The 14679-nt window shown below is 41.3% G+C and overlaps 1 protein-coding gene across 6 annotated transcripts in view; it reads right to left on the bottom strand.

The window, feature by feature from the left end:
* The window catches only part of CCDC150 (coiled-coil domain containing 150), a 44988-nt gene that overhangs the window by 20104 nt on the left and 10205 nt on the right, over positions 1 to 14679 (bottom strand). For 5 of the 6 annotated variants that reach the window (XM_074967804.1, XM_074967807.1, XM_074967805.1 and 2 more), the window contains 8 exons: positions 12197 to 12326; positions 7831 to 7874; positions 6600 to 6692; positions 5021 to 5128; positions 3417 to 3541; positions 2964 to 3141; positions 2381 to 2449; positions 1551 to 1643 (listed from right to left, as the gene is read on the bottom strand). In XM_074967804.1, coding sequence (XP_074823905.1) covers positions 1551 to 1643; positions 2381 to 2449; positions 2964 to 3141; positions 3417 to 3541; positions 5021 to 5128; positions 6600 to 6692; positions 7831 to 7874; positions 12197 to 12326 — 840 coding nt within the window. The remainder of the gene's footprint in view (positions 1 to 1550; positions 1644 to 2380; positions 2450 to 2963; positions 3142 to 3416; positions 3542 to 5020; positions 5129 to 6599; positions 6693 to 7830; positions 7875 to 12196; positions 12327 to 14679) is intronic. The other variant, XM_074967808.1, reaches the window with a different exon arrangement.

Raw genomic sequence — 14679 nt, 5'->3', positions numbered from 1 at the left:
CAAGAGCAGAAGTCACCCTCTCCTAGGAAAAACAAGCCAAAATGGACTTGGGCTTCAGCATCTTGTTTCTCCCGGAGGTTTAGCCCTTTTCCCCTTCAAGTTTTAGCATTACCTTTGTCCTCCTGTTTTGTCCAGATTTTCATTTAAAAATGAACAAGAGGTCTCACCAAGTGAAACAACAGAGCAGCAGAAAAATGTAGTTGTACCACCTTGGTACTAAGCCACCTCAGCCTATAGGAAGAAGCCGGCATACACTGGTTCTCAACCATCTAGACCAATCCCTGGATCACAGAGCCTAACCTCAAGCACAGGCAGCAAGAAAGTGAATGGCAGAAGAACCTGTCCTCTGGCAAGAGGGAAAGGAGAAGAAAAGGAATTGGCAAAGGAGAGAGAGTGGGGGAGGCAAGGGGATTAGGGGAAAAAATGTTTCAGAGTGAGAGAAGGTACCAGAAGGAACACAGAATGGGAAAATTATGGAGATGAACTATTTTTAAGCTTCAGAACATTCTGTTGATTCATACCCCTATAATGGGTGACTAACTATTGTGAAGCTAATTTTGTGTGTGGAGAGGAGATGGTAAATAAACTGTCACTTTTTATATTCTAACTTTAAAGAACTTAACTTTCTTATAAATAATTTTGATCACCACATGACAGACATTCAGAAGCTGTTTGAGCTGAATTTTCTCTAGCTTCCTGATTTGAGGACCTATTTACAATGAAGTTTTCTGAAAGTCTCACGTTGACACAACTAGAGTAGACAGTTTTTACTACCATGAGATCTGGACCTGCTCAGTACAGTTGGAGGACACAGTGGTAAAAACTCTGCAGCTGGTCTCCACTAACACTTCCACTGTTTCTAGCACTGGTCACGTTTCAGTGCTAGAGCAATAGTGAGAGAGGATAGGAAAAGGACAGGAGAAATGACATCTCAAAGTACCAACAGAAGTGTTAGCCAGATACAAGTCAGCTATCATCTATCTTATAGTGTATATAGGCTAAAGTCCCACTTACACTACATAATGGAACAGAACACTCATGGGAAAATCCCTGATATAGTTGTACTTCAGGACCCCATGGGTACATACTCGGGGTGACTAGTTGGAGTCACTGCCCGTGCTACCCCAGCTACATGGCTATTTTTAGCACTCTAGCTCGAGGAGAGCTAGCAAAGGTACATCAACACAAGTTTGGAATCACACCCCTAACTCCAAGTGTAACCCATAGCATAAGTGGTCCCTTCAGCTACTCATAAATCCCTCCCACACAGCATGAATACTTTTCACCCTTTAACACATTCAAATGGAAACTTGAAAACAAAATTAACATGTAGCCGTTATTTTATTCTTTTGTCTCCCCTCTCTCACATTCCATTAGTTTGGAAACTAGGCACAGAAATATCATGTGATCAGGATAACTAGTTCAGATTGCAGTTTGACTCCTGGAACAGTCGCTCGCTAGTCAGAACACTAGGGTTACCTACCTATTTTAGAACAAACTGAAGGCGTGCGTACACAGGCCAACAAAAGCTGACTGAAAACTCAGGTTACCTGCTGGTGTTCCAGTGCTGCCAAGCGATCCATTAGCCTCTTGTTCTCCTTCTCCAGATTCTGCAGTGTGGATCTCATAGCACCCATTTCTAGCTTCAAAACAAGAAAAAATCCAGTTCCAATCATGTCTTTTAAGTGTCTTGGATACAATACAAATCAATGGACCAAATTTCAACCCCAAGTGTGTGAATTATTCACAGGTCCTCATACCCAGAGCTACTTGCTTTTACCTTCCCTTCAGCACTAGTGATTCAGCCTTCCCCAAGAAGTTAACCTGTCAGATAAGCTCAGCAGTAACTATGCTGCAAACACACTCAAGTATACATTACAGATCCAACATTTAAAATGCAGGTTTGAGAGAGCTACACAGAAAATAAGTACATATGACCTCAAAATTCAGTGGGGGCTGAAAATGCTGTTGAGGTGATTCATTCAACTACTAAGGAACAGCGAGAGTCTCATGTGACCACCAACCTCCAGCAATGGTGGAAGCTGTAGTGTAGATCTGAGTCTAATCACAGATGATATAGCTGTAAAAACAACTGAGTTCTGTCTCACCCCAGCTACAATCATTGATATAGTCAAAAGGGCTGCACCAATGGTAAATTATGGCTGTAAAGTTTGCTAAAGCAGATGCAATCTTGGAGTCCAGCCCAAAGATTCAGGTCTCCCTTCCAGTCCATCTGGCATCACTAACATCAGTACTAGAGAAAACTCTCACCTCCCTGTCACAGGTTCAGTTAAGATAAAACTGTTTGTACTTTGGATACCAACCCAAAAGAATGGATAGAATCAGAAGTCAGAGCGAAGTCATGCGTACTTGGTAGTACCTTGTTCCCAGTTAGTTCCACTTCCAGTTTGTTCCTCTCCTGTGTTATGTCACTTACTGCTTTCTTCATCTGCGATAAGGAATTAAAATAAAGTCACTTTTAAAATCAGCCAAAAAGGGACTCTACTAGATCCACCCTAGAGATCCATTAATACTTCCAACAGAGAGATGTAGCACTTCATCTCAGACAGAAGGATCACAGACCAACCCTGAAATTAGAAACAACTGTATACAGTGGATCCCTCCCATCCTCTTTCTCTTCCTTACTACACATGCAGGGCACTTTCCTCATTTCCCTTCCCTGACAGGGCAAGGCAACATCATAACTGTTACATTGCAATCTACTCTCTTATGTTCATCCACTAGACATAGCACCAATGCTGTCTGCAATGACACCAAAGAATCAGAATGGGAGGAGGCCAGCTATTATGTTCCAACCCATCTTTCCACATTTGCAGACTATACTACTTCACCATGGGACCAACACTGGGGAGGATGGGAATTTTAGCAAAGCAGATGCAAATGTCTTCTACTATGATACACCTTTAAAATAAAAGTAAGAGACAGGAAAATATCTGTTGTACTTCTTGCTGAAGACTCTCCTTCTCCAACAGTAGAGATCCTCTCTCCTTCAGTGCTGTCTCCAGTTCACCTCGTAGTCTAGCAATAGTAGACTCCAGGAGCACCTTCTGTGTGGTTGTCGTCTGCTCAGCTAGGCATGCTTTTTGTCTGCAGCCAGAATGCTCCGTGTGCAAGGCCTCCCTGTGTAAGTAATACAGGAAACAGCTGAGTTGGAGTTCTATACCTCACAATCTTAGATGTCATGAACAGAAAATGGATTTTATATTATATACTAGACATGCTTATTGGTGCCTGTTTTACTGTGTTCAAAAGTCCCGATTAAGTGTCAGCCAGCAGAAAATAAGTAGAACCTGTAGGAGGCTTGGAGAGATACAGGGACCAGGACACACCAAAGACGGCTAGTATGCAACGGAGAAAAGATCAAACGATAAAGATTTAGAATATTCCTCACTCACAGCTCTTTTTGAAGTTGGGCTTTTTCGTTCCGCATGCTTTGCAGCTCTCCTATAATGTTGGCACGGGCAGCATCCAGCAACAAGTCTTGTTCCAGCAGTTTCTGAGTCATCCTCTCCTGTTCTGCCTAAAGATGGAAAGGAAATGTCAGTGTGAAAATTCAGATTATACAAAGGCTACAGCAAAAGAAGACTGGTAGAAGGCACAAAGCTGCTATTTAAACCAAAGTTCTCTCTCTCCTGGTCAGTTCGGAGATTTCTGTATCCTCTCTTAGTACTGGATATTATAACACAACTCACTCCAGTTTTTCAACATCTTTCTTGAAATGTGGACACTAGAATTGGACACGGTATTCCTGTAGAAACTGCACCGGTGCCAAATACGGAGGTAGTATAACTCTCTATTCCTGCTTGATATTCCCCTGTTTATACATCCAAGGATTGCATGAGCGCATGGCCCTAGCATTACACCAGGAGCTGATGTTCAGCTTATTAGCCACCACGACCCCCACATCTCTTTCAGAGTCATTGCTTTACAGGTTACAGTCCCCCATCCTGTAACTATGACTTTATTTTGTTCTTAGAAGACCTTGCATTTGGGTGTATGGAAACACATTGTCCGCTTGTGCCCTGTTTAGCCTGTGTTATTTACCACTCCCCCACTCTCTGTGTCATCAGCAATCTTTATCAGCAATGATTTTCTGTTTTCTTCCAGGTCATTCATAAAAATATTAAATAATGTAAATATTTGGTGGTGTTTTTCGGCCTGCCCAAAATACCCTTGTAAGTAATGCAAGAGAGCATAAACACTTTTTTTTTTAATTTAAAAATCTGTACTTGCGATTTAGAGGGTATCCATCCATAAACTGGAATTTCTTTAGTCAATTAAAAAAATCATCAATCTGATAATGTCTCTCTTAAATAAATAGTTGCTAGACACATCAAACCAAAATAGTGAAGTCCTTAATCTTTGAGAAATCAGTAAAGTTCCAGAAGATAGACTGATAGAATGGTATCAGTCTAAGTTTTGAATTCTCTATCCCAAGGGAAGAATGCTTTGTGCCATTCTCTGATGACACCAACTGGCTGACAGAAAAATAGTTAAAGATGCCAGAATGAGCAGGGGCTAGTTCTGCACTGAAGAGAAGGCAGGAATTGTGTGGAGGAAGGAAAGTATAAGAGAAATATTCTTCTTTTCTCCAGAGAAGACAGAATAAATTCCAGAAGGTGATACGTATTAGAATAAGTGACCTGGTGAAAGACTGGATCTAGTCAATTAAACACACTCTTGGGTACCAAACTGTGCACTGATTCTACCTTCCCATTAATTTTCATTTTATCAAGGATATTACCTATCATTTAAGCAGGAGGAGGACGGAGAATTATAAGATAACATGGTTTTACATTTTATTGGGGTTTGATACCAAGTGTTCAAAATCAACTATGTCAAGCTGACTAGAATTCGGAGTCTTAATCCATAAAATATTTTACTGGATTCATGTAGGCTACTGGTTTATTTAGCTTTCCCCCTCATCTAGTCTTCCTGGTCTCTGAGCCACAGATACTTCCCAGTGGCTATTTTACTTGCCTAATTGTGAACTGCATACCTTAAGCATGGCCTGATGATCTGAAATGAGTTTAGCATTCTCCATGGAAACTCTTCGAAGCGTAGCACTCAGTTCTGAGCACTGTTGGTTCAACTGGTCATTAATGGCCTACAGAGGGGAAAACACACACGTTTTATTTCAAACTTTCTATAGTAGAAATAAAAACACTTACAAACCTATCAATTTCTTTTCTCTTTCCTCTACCCCCATCATCTTGCAGTTTTGAAGGTCAGTCTGACCTTCAAAGTTTTTAAGGTCAGGCTTGACAAAGCCCTGGCTGGGATGATTTGATTGGGGATTGGTCCTGCTTTGAGCAGGGGGTTGGACTAGATGACCTCCTGAGGTCCCTTCCAACCCTGATATTCTATGATTCTATGATTCTTTGCTATAACCTGGTCCACAGAGAAAAGTGTTCAGATAACACCAGTTTTCAGTGGAAGGGTCACAAAGTGTGCTGCTGTAAAAATTCTGTAAGACTCGCACAAACCAGTATCAGCAAAGCTAATGGTACTGAAGCTCTATCCTGATTCACTCAATGACACTTAATATTTGAAGTAGCGCAGGGCAAGAACAAAGGACCAGATTCCATTCTATAGTTTAAAAAATAAATTGTCTAGAACCAAACACTTCTGGACTGTCTGGATGCAAGTTGCCCTTTGCCTTTCTCCAGGAAGTGAAAGATGGCCTTGTGACAAAAATACAGGACTGGAAATCAGGAGATCTAGGTACTATTCTCAGCTCCGTGATAAAATCATTACAGAATGCTTTTTTGTAAGGGACATCTCTTTACAATTTACACTACAGCAATGCTGCAGAAATGCCAAAACTCTAACACTGGAAAGATCCATTCACTTCACTGAAGAGCTGCTGCTAAACAGAAAAACTGTTGTACAGGATGGAAGCGAAGGAGAGCATTAGATAGCCAAAAACTCCAAACGTTTTGCAGCACATCTTGTTTTTACTAAAGCAGCAATTAAGTGTCTTTTATAGATTCTAAGGCCAGCAGGGATCATTATAATCATCTTGACTCCAGCCTAACACAGGCCATAACAACACATCCAGTAAATCTTGCATCAACCCAATAAGTTCTGTTTGAGCTATCACATCTCTTTTAGAAAGCTATCCAGTCTTGATTTAAAGTCTTCAAGTAATAGAGAATCCACAATTATGTTCAGCCCTTATGTTGGAGATGAGTTATATTAGGGCCAACAGCCCTAATATACCTTTTCAATATGTAGAAATTGCACCTTCTTAGAAGTCTAAGTATATCCATAAAAGCAGCCACAAGAATGGAAGCCTATGTTAGAATCGTAGCTAAATCAGAGATCATAAACTAAAGCGAATGTTTTGGGATTTCAAATTACGATATCAAGAAACTAAGTCATCATATTTAACATTTGTATCTGAAGCCTCTTCATTGTCACCAGCTCAGCAAGCAGACTGTGCAGCTTTCATTGTGTAGCTTTACCCCAGACCAGGGAGGCATACCAAGATGTGAGCATCACACTCAATGAGTCATTGTAGATCCTGCCCCCATATCTTAGCTCCGTGGTACGGCAAGAGATGCTACTTTCATTACCTGTACTTTTTCTGCTGTCTCTCGCAGAGCTGTTATTTCAGATCGCAGCTGCACATTTTCCTCGTGTTCTTTGCTGAAAGACAGCTGTGCATTCTAAAGGGAAGAATCAAACAGAATTTCTCCCTGAGAAAAGGTTAAAACAGACCCAGTGTATTTCATCATCCAGCCAAGAATTTCAGGGCATTTCACATTTGTCTCTCGCCTTTCGTTTAACAGAGCTGGTTAGCCTGTGCCAGTGCTACCAGAGCACCTGCAGATGTCAGCCTGGGCTCCATTAATATAAACTTCCTTTGCCAATGATGCCAAGATTATGAGACTCCAGTTAGCCTTTTCTGCATGTGTCTTTTCTTTATTTGGATAGCCAAGCACAACCTCATATCAACTCAAAACACCTATTTGTCTTTACTGTCAGTGATCTTGGCACCATTCTTGACCCTAAACACTCCTCCTGCCACAAATCCTACATCGGCTCATCTATCACCATTGCTGCAGCACTGCTTGTATATACCAAGCCTTGACTTCACTAAAACCTTTTTGCTTTCAAGCACAGCTTTGGGCTGCATATACACAGACCGCATAAAGACTGTAAGCTCACAGGGGGCAGTGACTATCTGTTGTATTTGTACAGTGCCAAGCACAAGGAGGTCTCGTTACATCACTCAGGCTCCTACACACTACCGCAATACACAAAATAAATAATAAATGGATTAGAAAGTAAATAGCCTCTTTCTATGATCCTGTTGCAGCCACACTTGGAATTTTGCATTCAACTCTGGACTCTTATAGGAGCCCTTCCCCATTTAGCAAATACCTCCAAAAAACAAAGACAAACCTAGATTAGGCACATAACTTGTGACATTAATCCCTGTTTTGCTAACTGTTTAGTAGCCTTTAAGGGCTTATCTTACACAGGGAACTGAGAAAAATTTATCTGAACTAACTAAAAAGTGTGAATTTAAAATGGATTAGTTGAACCACATTAAGCCCCTGTGGAGACGTTCTTATTCAGAATTAAAGTGGCCTTAATTTTATTTAGCTTTGAGTCTCTGGGTAGCATTTGTTCACATAAAAAAGGCACTATCCAATCTCACCCATATAACAGTCCCTGTACATGAGAGGATTAACAGAGGGCCTGCAGGTCAGGACTGAGGTACAGTGGTATTTTGCTTCTTACATTAGAAAAAGGAGAAAAATCAACTCTTTCCCCCTCCAACCATTGTTTACAACTTACTTTTGCTTCTTCACTGAGCTGGGAAATGATGCAGTTTCTGGAATCTAAGGCAGAGCAAAATCAAAACAAAGCCATGAAACTATATGGTTGTAAATCAAAATGTCACCTTCTTAATTAAAGTGGCTTGCTTAGGTAACTGAATATGGAACAAATATGAAAGATTTCCATAAACATGCTGCTCTATCTGATAACACTTTTACTGATGGATCTAACCTTTCAGCAGGGTCACTGTCGAGCACATCCTTCCTTCCTGTTAATCACAGGCAAGACTACTACTTTTTTTTTTTTTTTTAAAGAGGAAAGCATACAATTGTACCTCTCCCTCATCCATGCAATGGCTGGGATTGCACATGCATCCTGGGTAGCTGTACTCGTAATCTGAATGATGTGGCAATTGTACACACAAATTATGTGCAATACCATATATGTTTTTGTGTCTAAAAACTCAGGCCCCTAGTTTAAACACACACAGGGTAGAAAAAGAATGTACTTGTGTTGGTCTGAATGAACTATCTATATAACATGCCTCTTCCAGTTCTGCACTGCTTCTGAACGAGATACTGACAAAGGTGAAGAGGATGAGAGATACATGAATGAAAAGAATATAAAAATGAAGCCAATCAAAGATTCTTGGTTACAACATCCAAAGTACAATCTGGAAAGGTCAGCCAAAAGATATTTCAAATAACGAAGGAAGAAAGCCTTAATCAGAAGGATAATTTCACTTTTACTTTCTGCATGAATCTTTCCCCCAGAGGTAAGCAAACTCCCTTTGGAGAAGCTAAAGAAAAAAATGTTAAATGAAAAATGCCATTTCATTTCTTCCTAATTCAGTCTGTGGGGAAGGGATCAAAGTACATGGTGACAAGCTAAATTCCCTCTAAAGCTGCATGGCCACACAGATGCCTATTAAGCACTGCACAGGCACTCAGGGCTCCGTTGGGGAGAGATGCCACTCCCCAAGCCCCGGACCTACCGTGTCACCCCTCTCCTGGCCCAGCCTGGCCCTGCTGGGAGGACAGGCAGCCCTCCCCTGGCCCCAACCCAGCCTGGCCCCGGACCTGCTACGGCTGGGGGACAGGCACTCTGGCCCCAACCCAGCCCTGCCGCGGCCGGGGGACAGGCACCCCTCCCCTGGCCCCGACCCAGCCCAGCCTGGATCTGCCACAGCTAGGGTAGAGGTACCTCTCCCCTCCAGCCCAGGTGCTGCTGCAGGGAGTCCTCTCCATCATAGCCCCAGGGAGCACCAATGCACCCCAAACCTCTCAGCCCCAGCTCCACCGAGCCCTCACACACATCCTGCACCCCAGCCCTGAGCCCCCATCCCTGGCCCTACCCCAGAGCCCGCACCCCCAGACAGAACCCTCCCACCCCAACCCTCTGCCCCAGCCCTGAGCCCCCTTTGGCTCCACCCCGCCACATGAATTTTGTTGTGTGCACCAATATGGAGGTGATGTGTGACACATCTCCTCCATATTGGTGCACATAACAAAATTTATTCCGCACATGGGTGGGAAAATTTAAAGGGAACACTGGTGACAAGTACCAGGTTTTAATCCTTTAGTGCATACTAGAAATTCACTAGGTTTCAGCCTAAATTTGGCACTTGGGTAATAGATGGATTTTTGTTTGGGGGAAAAGGAAACTGTTCTGTGTTTGTACAGGAAGAGAGGTCTCTCCCACCCATTCAATCCTACTATAACAGGGTGGCAAGATTCTCCTGTTTTCATATCCTCCTAGTGGGTGCTGGAACCCTTAATCAAGCTGCAGGTTAATTATTGCTGTCTCAGTGAGGCAGATATGGGTCATTAAATTTCATCCTGAATATAAAGAAAGAGGGAGTGGCTCTCTGGCAAAAGGAACTAGAATCTGGAACAGACAGGTCTTGAAGGAAGGAACCCTAGGAAGAACGCTTAGGCAATATTGAGGATTTTTTGGGGGTGGGGGCCAGGCATTTTATTTTTTGTTTTATTTTTAAAGAAAAATAGCAGATACCAGGAGGAATGGTCCTTTCATTCTGCAAGTGTGTAACTTTTGTTTGGAATTGGGTGGAGATTCCACCGGACTTACTTCACTGAAGCAGGGATTCCTGATCAGATCAACTAAATTTTCATGCACTGACATCTTTGTTCCGCGAGGCTGTTGTGTTCCTCATTAAATCCCTCCCCTGCATCACAGTGCTTCTCACAGCATCTCCCAAATTATCTAAAGGAAAAGCAGTAAGGGAACTTTTCATGCTGTGCTAACTTATACCTCTGCCAATAGCTCCAAAAGATCAAGTCATTAGCAACCAGCATAATACCCAAATATCAGTTCAAGAATGAAGTCCTATGATTACTCACTAGCTCAAATCTTCTCTGAAAGAGACTCGCATTGATTAAATCCATTAAGAAAATCGCTATCATTCTATTCCCTTCTCCCTATTATTATTATCAGCCACTTTCCTCCAGCTAGGAAAAGGTTCAGCAGCTTCAGATAAAAGCCAAGAGAAGTCTCTTCAAGGGTCCTTCACCTCATAACCAGCAGTCCTCCCATTAGCCAATATAGCTGTATCCTATCAGGAGGACTCTACCAGCTTTGAAATGATGGACCTCAGTCACTCAAGCCTCTGCTGTCTGGTAGGGAAGGTGTTGCAGGGCTAACAAATCAGAATCATAGAAATGTAGGACTGGAAAGAACCTCGATAGATCATCTAGTCCAGTCCCCAGCACTGAGGCAGGACTAAGTATAATCTAGATCATCCCTGACAGGTGTTTGTCTAACCTGTTCTTAAAAGCCTCCAATGACAGAGATTCCACAACCTGCCTCGGTAATTCGTTCTAACACTTAACTACCTTTACAGTTAGGAAGTTTTTCCTAATGTCTAACCTAAATCTCCCTTGCTGCAAGTTAAGCCCGGTACTTCTTGTCCTGTCCTCAGTAGTTAAGGAGAACAATGTATCACCCTCTTGTTTGTAACAATCTTTTATATACTTGAAGACTTATCATATCCCCCTTCAGTCTATTTTTGTCCAGACTAAACAAACTCCTTTTTTAAAATCTTTCCTCATAAGTCATATTTTCTAGACTTAATCATTTTTGTTGCTCTCCTCTGGACTTTCTCCAAATTGTCCACATCTTTTCCAATGTGTGGTGCCCACAACTGGACACGGCACGCTAGCTGAGGCCTTATCAGTGCTGAGTAGAGTGGAAGAATTACTCCTCGTGTCTTGCTTAAATCATTCCTGTTTAATACATCCCAGAATGATGTTCGCTTTTTTTTTTTTTTTTTTTTTTGGCAACAGTATTATATTGTTGACTCTCATTTAGTTTGTGATCCAGTTAACAGCCAGATCCCTTTTCTGCAGTATCCTTCCGAGGCCGTCATTTCCCATTTTGTGTTTGTACAATTGACTATTCCTTCCTAAATGTAGTACTTCACATTTGTCCTAGTGAATTTCATCCTATTTATTTAAGACCGTTTCTCCAGTTTGTCCAGATCATTTTGAATTCTAATCCTGTGCTCCAAGGCGCTTGCAACCTCTCCCAGCTTGGTATGGTCCATAAACTTTATAAGCGTACTCTCTGTGCCGTTATCCAAATAATTTATGAGAATATTGAATAGAACTGGACCTGGGAGAGATCCCTGCAGAACCCCACTCGATATGCCCTTCCAGCTTGATTGTGAACCATTGACAACTACTTTCTGTTTTGTTTTTGCAACCAGTTATATACCCACCTTATAGTAGATTTGTCTAGGCTATATATCACTGGTTTGTTTATGAGAAGGTCAAGTGTGTCAATATCAAAAGCCTTAGTAATATTGAGATATATCACATCTACTGCTTCCCCACATCCACCAGCTTGTTGTCAAAAGAGGATATTAGGTTGATTTGCCATGATTTGTTCTTCACAAATCCATGTTGACTGTTACTTATCACCCTGTTTTCTTTTAGATGCTTACAAATTGTTTGATTATTTCCTCCATCATCTTTTTGGGTACCGAAGTTAAACTGACTGGTCTATAATTCCCTGGGTTGTCCTTCTCCCCCATTTTATAGATAGATATTATATTTGCCCTTTTCCAGGTCTGTGAGATCTCTTCCGTCCTCCAGCAGTGCTCAAAGATAATTGCTAATGGCTCAGCAATCTCTTCAGCCAGTTCCTTAAGTGTTCTGGGATGTATTTCATCAGGCCCTACCAACTTGAAGATATCTAACTTGTCTAAGTAATTCTTAACTTGTTCTTTTCCTGTTTTGGCCTCAGATCCTACCCCATTTACACTGATGTTCACTATGTTAGTGGTCCAATCACTGCTAACTTGTTTGGTGAAAACTGAAAATAAAAAAGGCAATACTCAATCCTAGCTGAGGACCTGCTATCATACCCAGGTCAGCTTTCAGCTGTGTACACTCCTGCCCCAGCTGTACAGTTCTCTCCTTCTCCTTCTGTAACCTCTCTCGGGCAAGCTGGACATCCTTGCGCAGGCCATGGCAGTCCTGCTGCAGCACCTGTACCTATAGGGATATCACACAATCAGATTTTCTCTGGGATATAGAGTTTTATAAAAACATGAGAATCTAAGCAAGTTTCGGAATCCAAAAGGTTAGCCTATTGGAGAGGAAAAAGCTAATCAGATTGTTCAAGCATAATGTTTTAAAGAAGAATCACAAAGGGCAGTTAGTGCGGTATCAGAGGCTGTAGAAAGGGTCCCGATTGCCTGCTTACTTTATGCAAAGGGGTGGAGCTAGAGGTAATAAAAACACATATTATAAGAGAAGTGAAATCAAATTAGCAGGGTGGCCTGCGATTGCATTAACAAGGATCACAGAAAGACAGGCTTTGTGGACCTGCCACTGAAAACAGACTGTTAAGTAAGCAAGGTCTGAACATATGAACCATTCTGTCTCTTCTCGCATTACTTATCAAAACAGGACATTGTGATAAATACAAACATCAGAAAGCATGGGATGAATTAAACCAAACCGTTTTCTCTCCTTTTAATCCAATCTTGTTTTGCTCATTCACTGTTAGTTTCCTGTACAACTTGAAGTCTACAAGAATCTTAAGATAATTCACAAAAGCTAGGAAAAGAAGAAAGTATGAAATTTCTACTAGCAGTATGCTGAACAATTCCAGAGGCAGCAGAAGGGACCTTGAAAGAACAGAGATTAAGCAGATGCTTGACAACCCAAAACCTGTTTTCCCAGGATTGACAAAATACATAAATGAATCAGTGTTTGCTCATTTGATTCATTTAAACATGAATAAATCTCACACCTGTTTTTTTGTTGTTTGTAGTCCTGTTGCAAGTGCTGTGGATTTAGAAATGTTTAGGCAGCCTTTGTTGCTTGGGGTTTTTTTTTTTTGTTTATCTGAAGTATAACCAAATCTCTCTCTGCATTCACCTCCCTCGTGCTTCACAAGGGCTTCATATTGCAAATGCACTTGTGAACCAAAAGCCACCTTTGTTATTGTGGGAATTCATGGGGAAAACATTGTTACTCCAGAAGGTTTAAGAACTCTATGGAATATCTTCAGAAATGTTGTTTTCTAGCAGAAAGCTAGTATTTGCTAGCTGATACTACTATGCATATTTCTTTTTAATGTTCAATATTGCTTAGTTACTTATAAAACACTGAAAACATTTGTACCACTGATAATATTGAAAAGACAAAAAAAAAACCCCAAAACCCTTAACTAAAATTAGAGAAATTGCCAGCTGAAAACTTAGGATAAACCAGTCATAATTAACTTCCTTCATGTTCTGGTGTATCATAAATATCAATGTAGATTCCTTAATAAAACCACAATACATACAGAGGCCTTCCATAAGAATGGCCATACAGGGTCAGACCAATGGTACATCTAGCCCAGTATCCTGTCTTTCAACGGTGACCAGTGCCAGATGCTTCAGAGAGAACAAACAGAACAGGAGAATTTATCAAGTAATCCATCCCATTGTTAGTCCCAGTTTCTGGCAGTCAGAGGTTTAGGGACACCCAGAGCAGGGAGTTGCATCCCTGACCATAGTGGCTAATAGCCATTGATGAACCTATATTCCATGAACTTTTTTTTTAACCCAGTTATACTTTTGGCCTTCATAACATCCCCTGGCAATGAGTTTCACAGGTTGATTGTGCATTGTGTGGAGAAGTTTGTTTTAATCCTGCTGCCTTATTCATTTCATTAGGTGACCGATGGTTCTTGTACCTTGTGAAGGGGTAAATAATTTTCCCCCCGTGCCATTTATGCTTTTATAGACCTCTGAGATATCCCACCCTTAGTTGTCTCTTTTCTAAACTGAACAGTCCCCATCTTTTTAATCTCTTCTCAAATGGAAGGTGTTCCATACCCCTCATCTTCCCTCTCTCCCCACCCCCCCATCTCTGTACTTTTTCCACTTCTAATATCTTTTTTTTTTAGATAGAGTGACCAGAACTGCATGCCGTATTCAAGGTGTGGGTGTATCATGCATTTATATAGTGGCATTATGATATTTTCTGTCTTATATATCCCTTTCCTAATGATTCCTCACATTCTGTTGCTTTTTTGATTGCTGTTGCACATTGAGCAGATGTATCCAGAAAGCTAACCACAACAACGCCAAGATCTTTCTTGAGTGGAAAAAGCTAATTCAGATCCCATCATTTTGTATGTACAGTTGGGATTATGTTTTCCAGTGTGCATTACTTTGCATTTAGCAACACTGAATTTTATCTGTCCTTCTGTTTTCCAGTCACTGAGTTTTGTGAGATCCCTCTGTAACTCTTCACAGTCTGCTTTGGACTCAATTATCTTGAATCATTTTGTATTGTCTGTAAACTTTGTCATTTCACTGATTACCCCTTTTTCCAGATCACGTAGGAG

Source organism: Natator depressus, chromosome 11 (genome assembly GCF_965152275.1).
Source record: "Natator depressus isolate rNatDep1 chromosome 11, rNatDep2.hap1, whole genome shotgun sequence".
Taxonomy (NCBI): domain Eukaryota; kingdom Metazoa; phylum Chordata; order Testudines; family Cheloniidae; genus Natator; species Natator depressus.
Note: the sequence above shows the minus strand (reverse complement) of the source record. Positions and strands in the feature narration are given on the sequence as shown.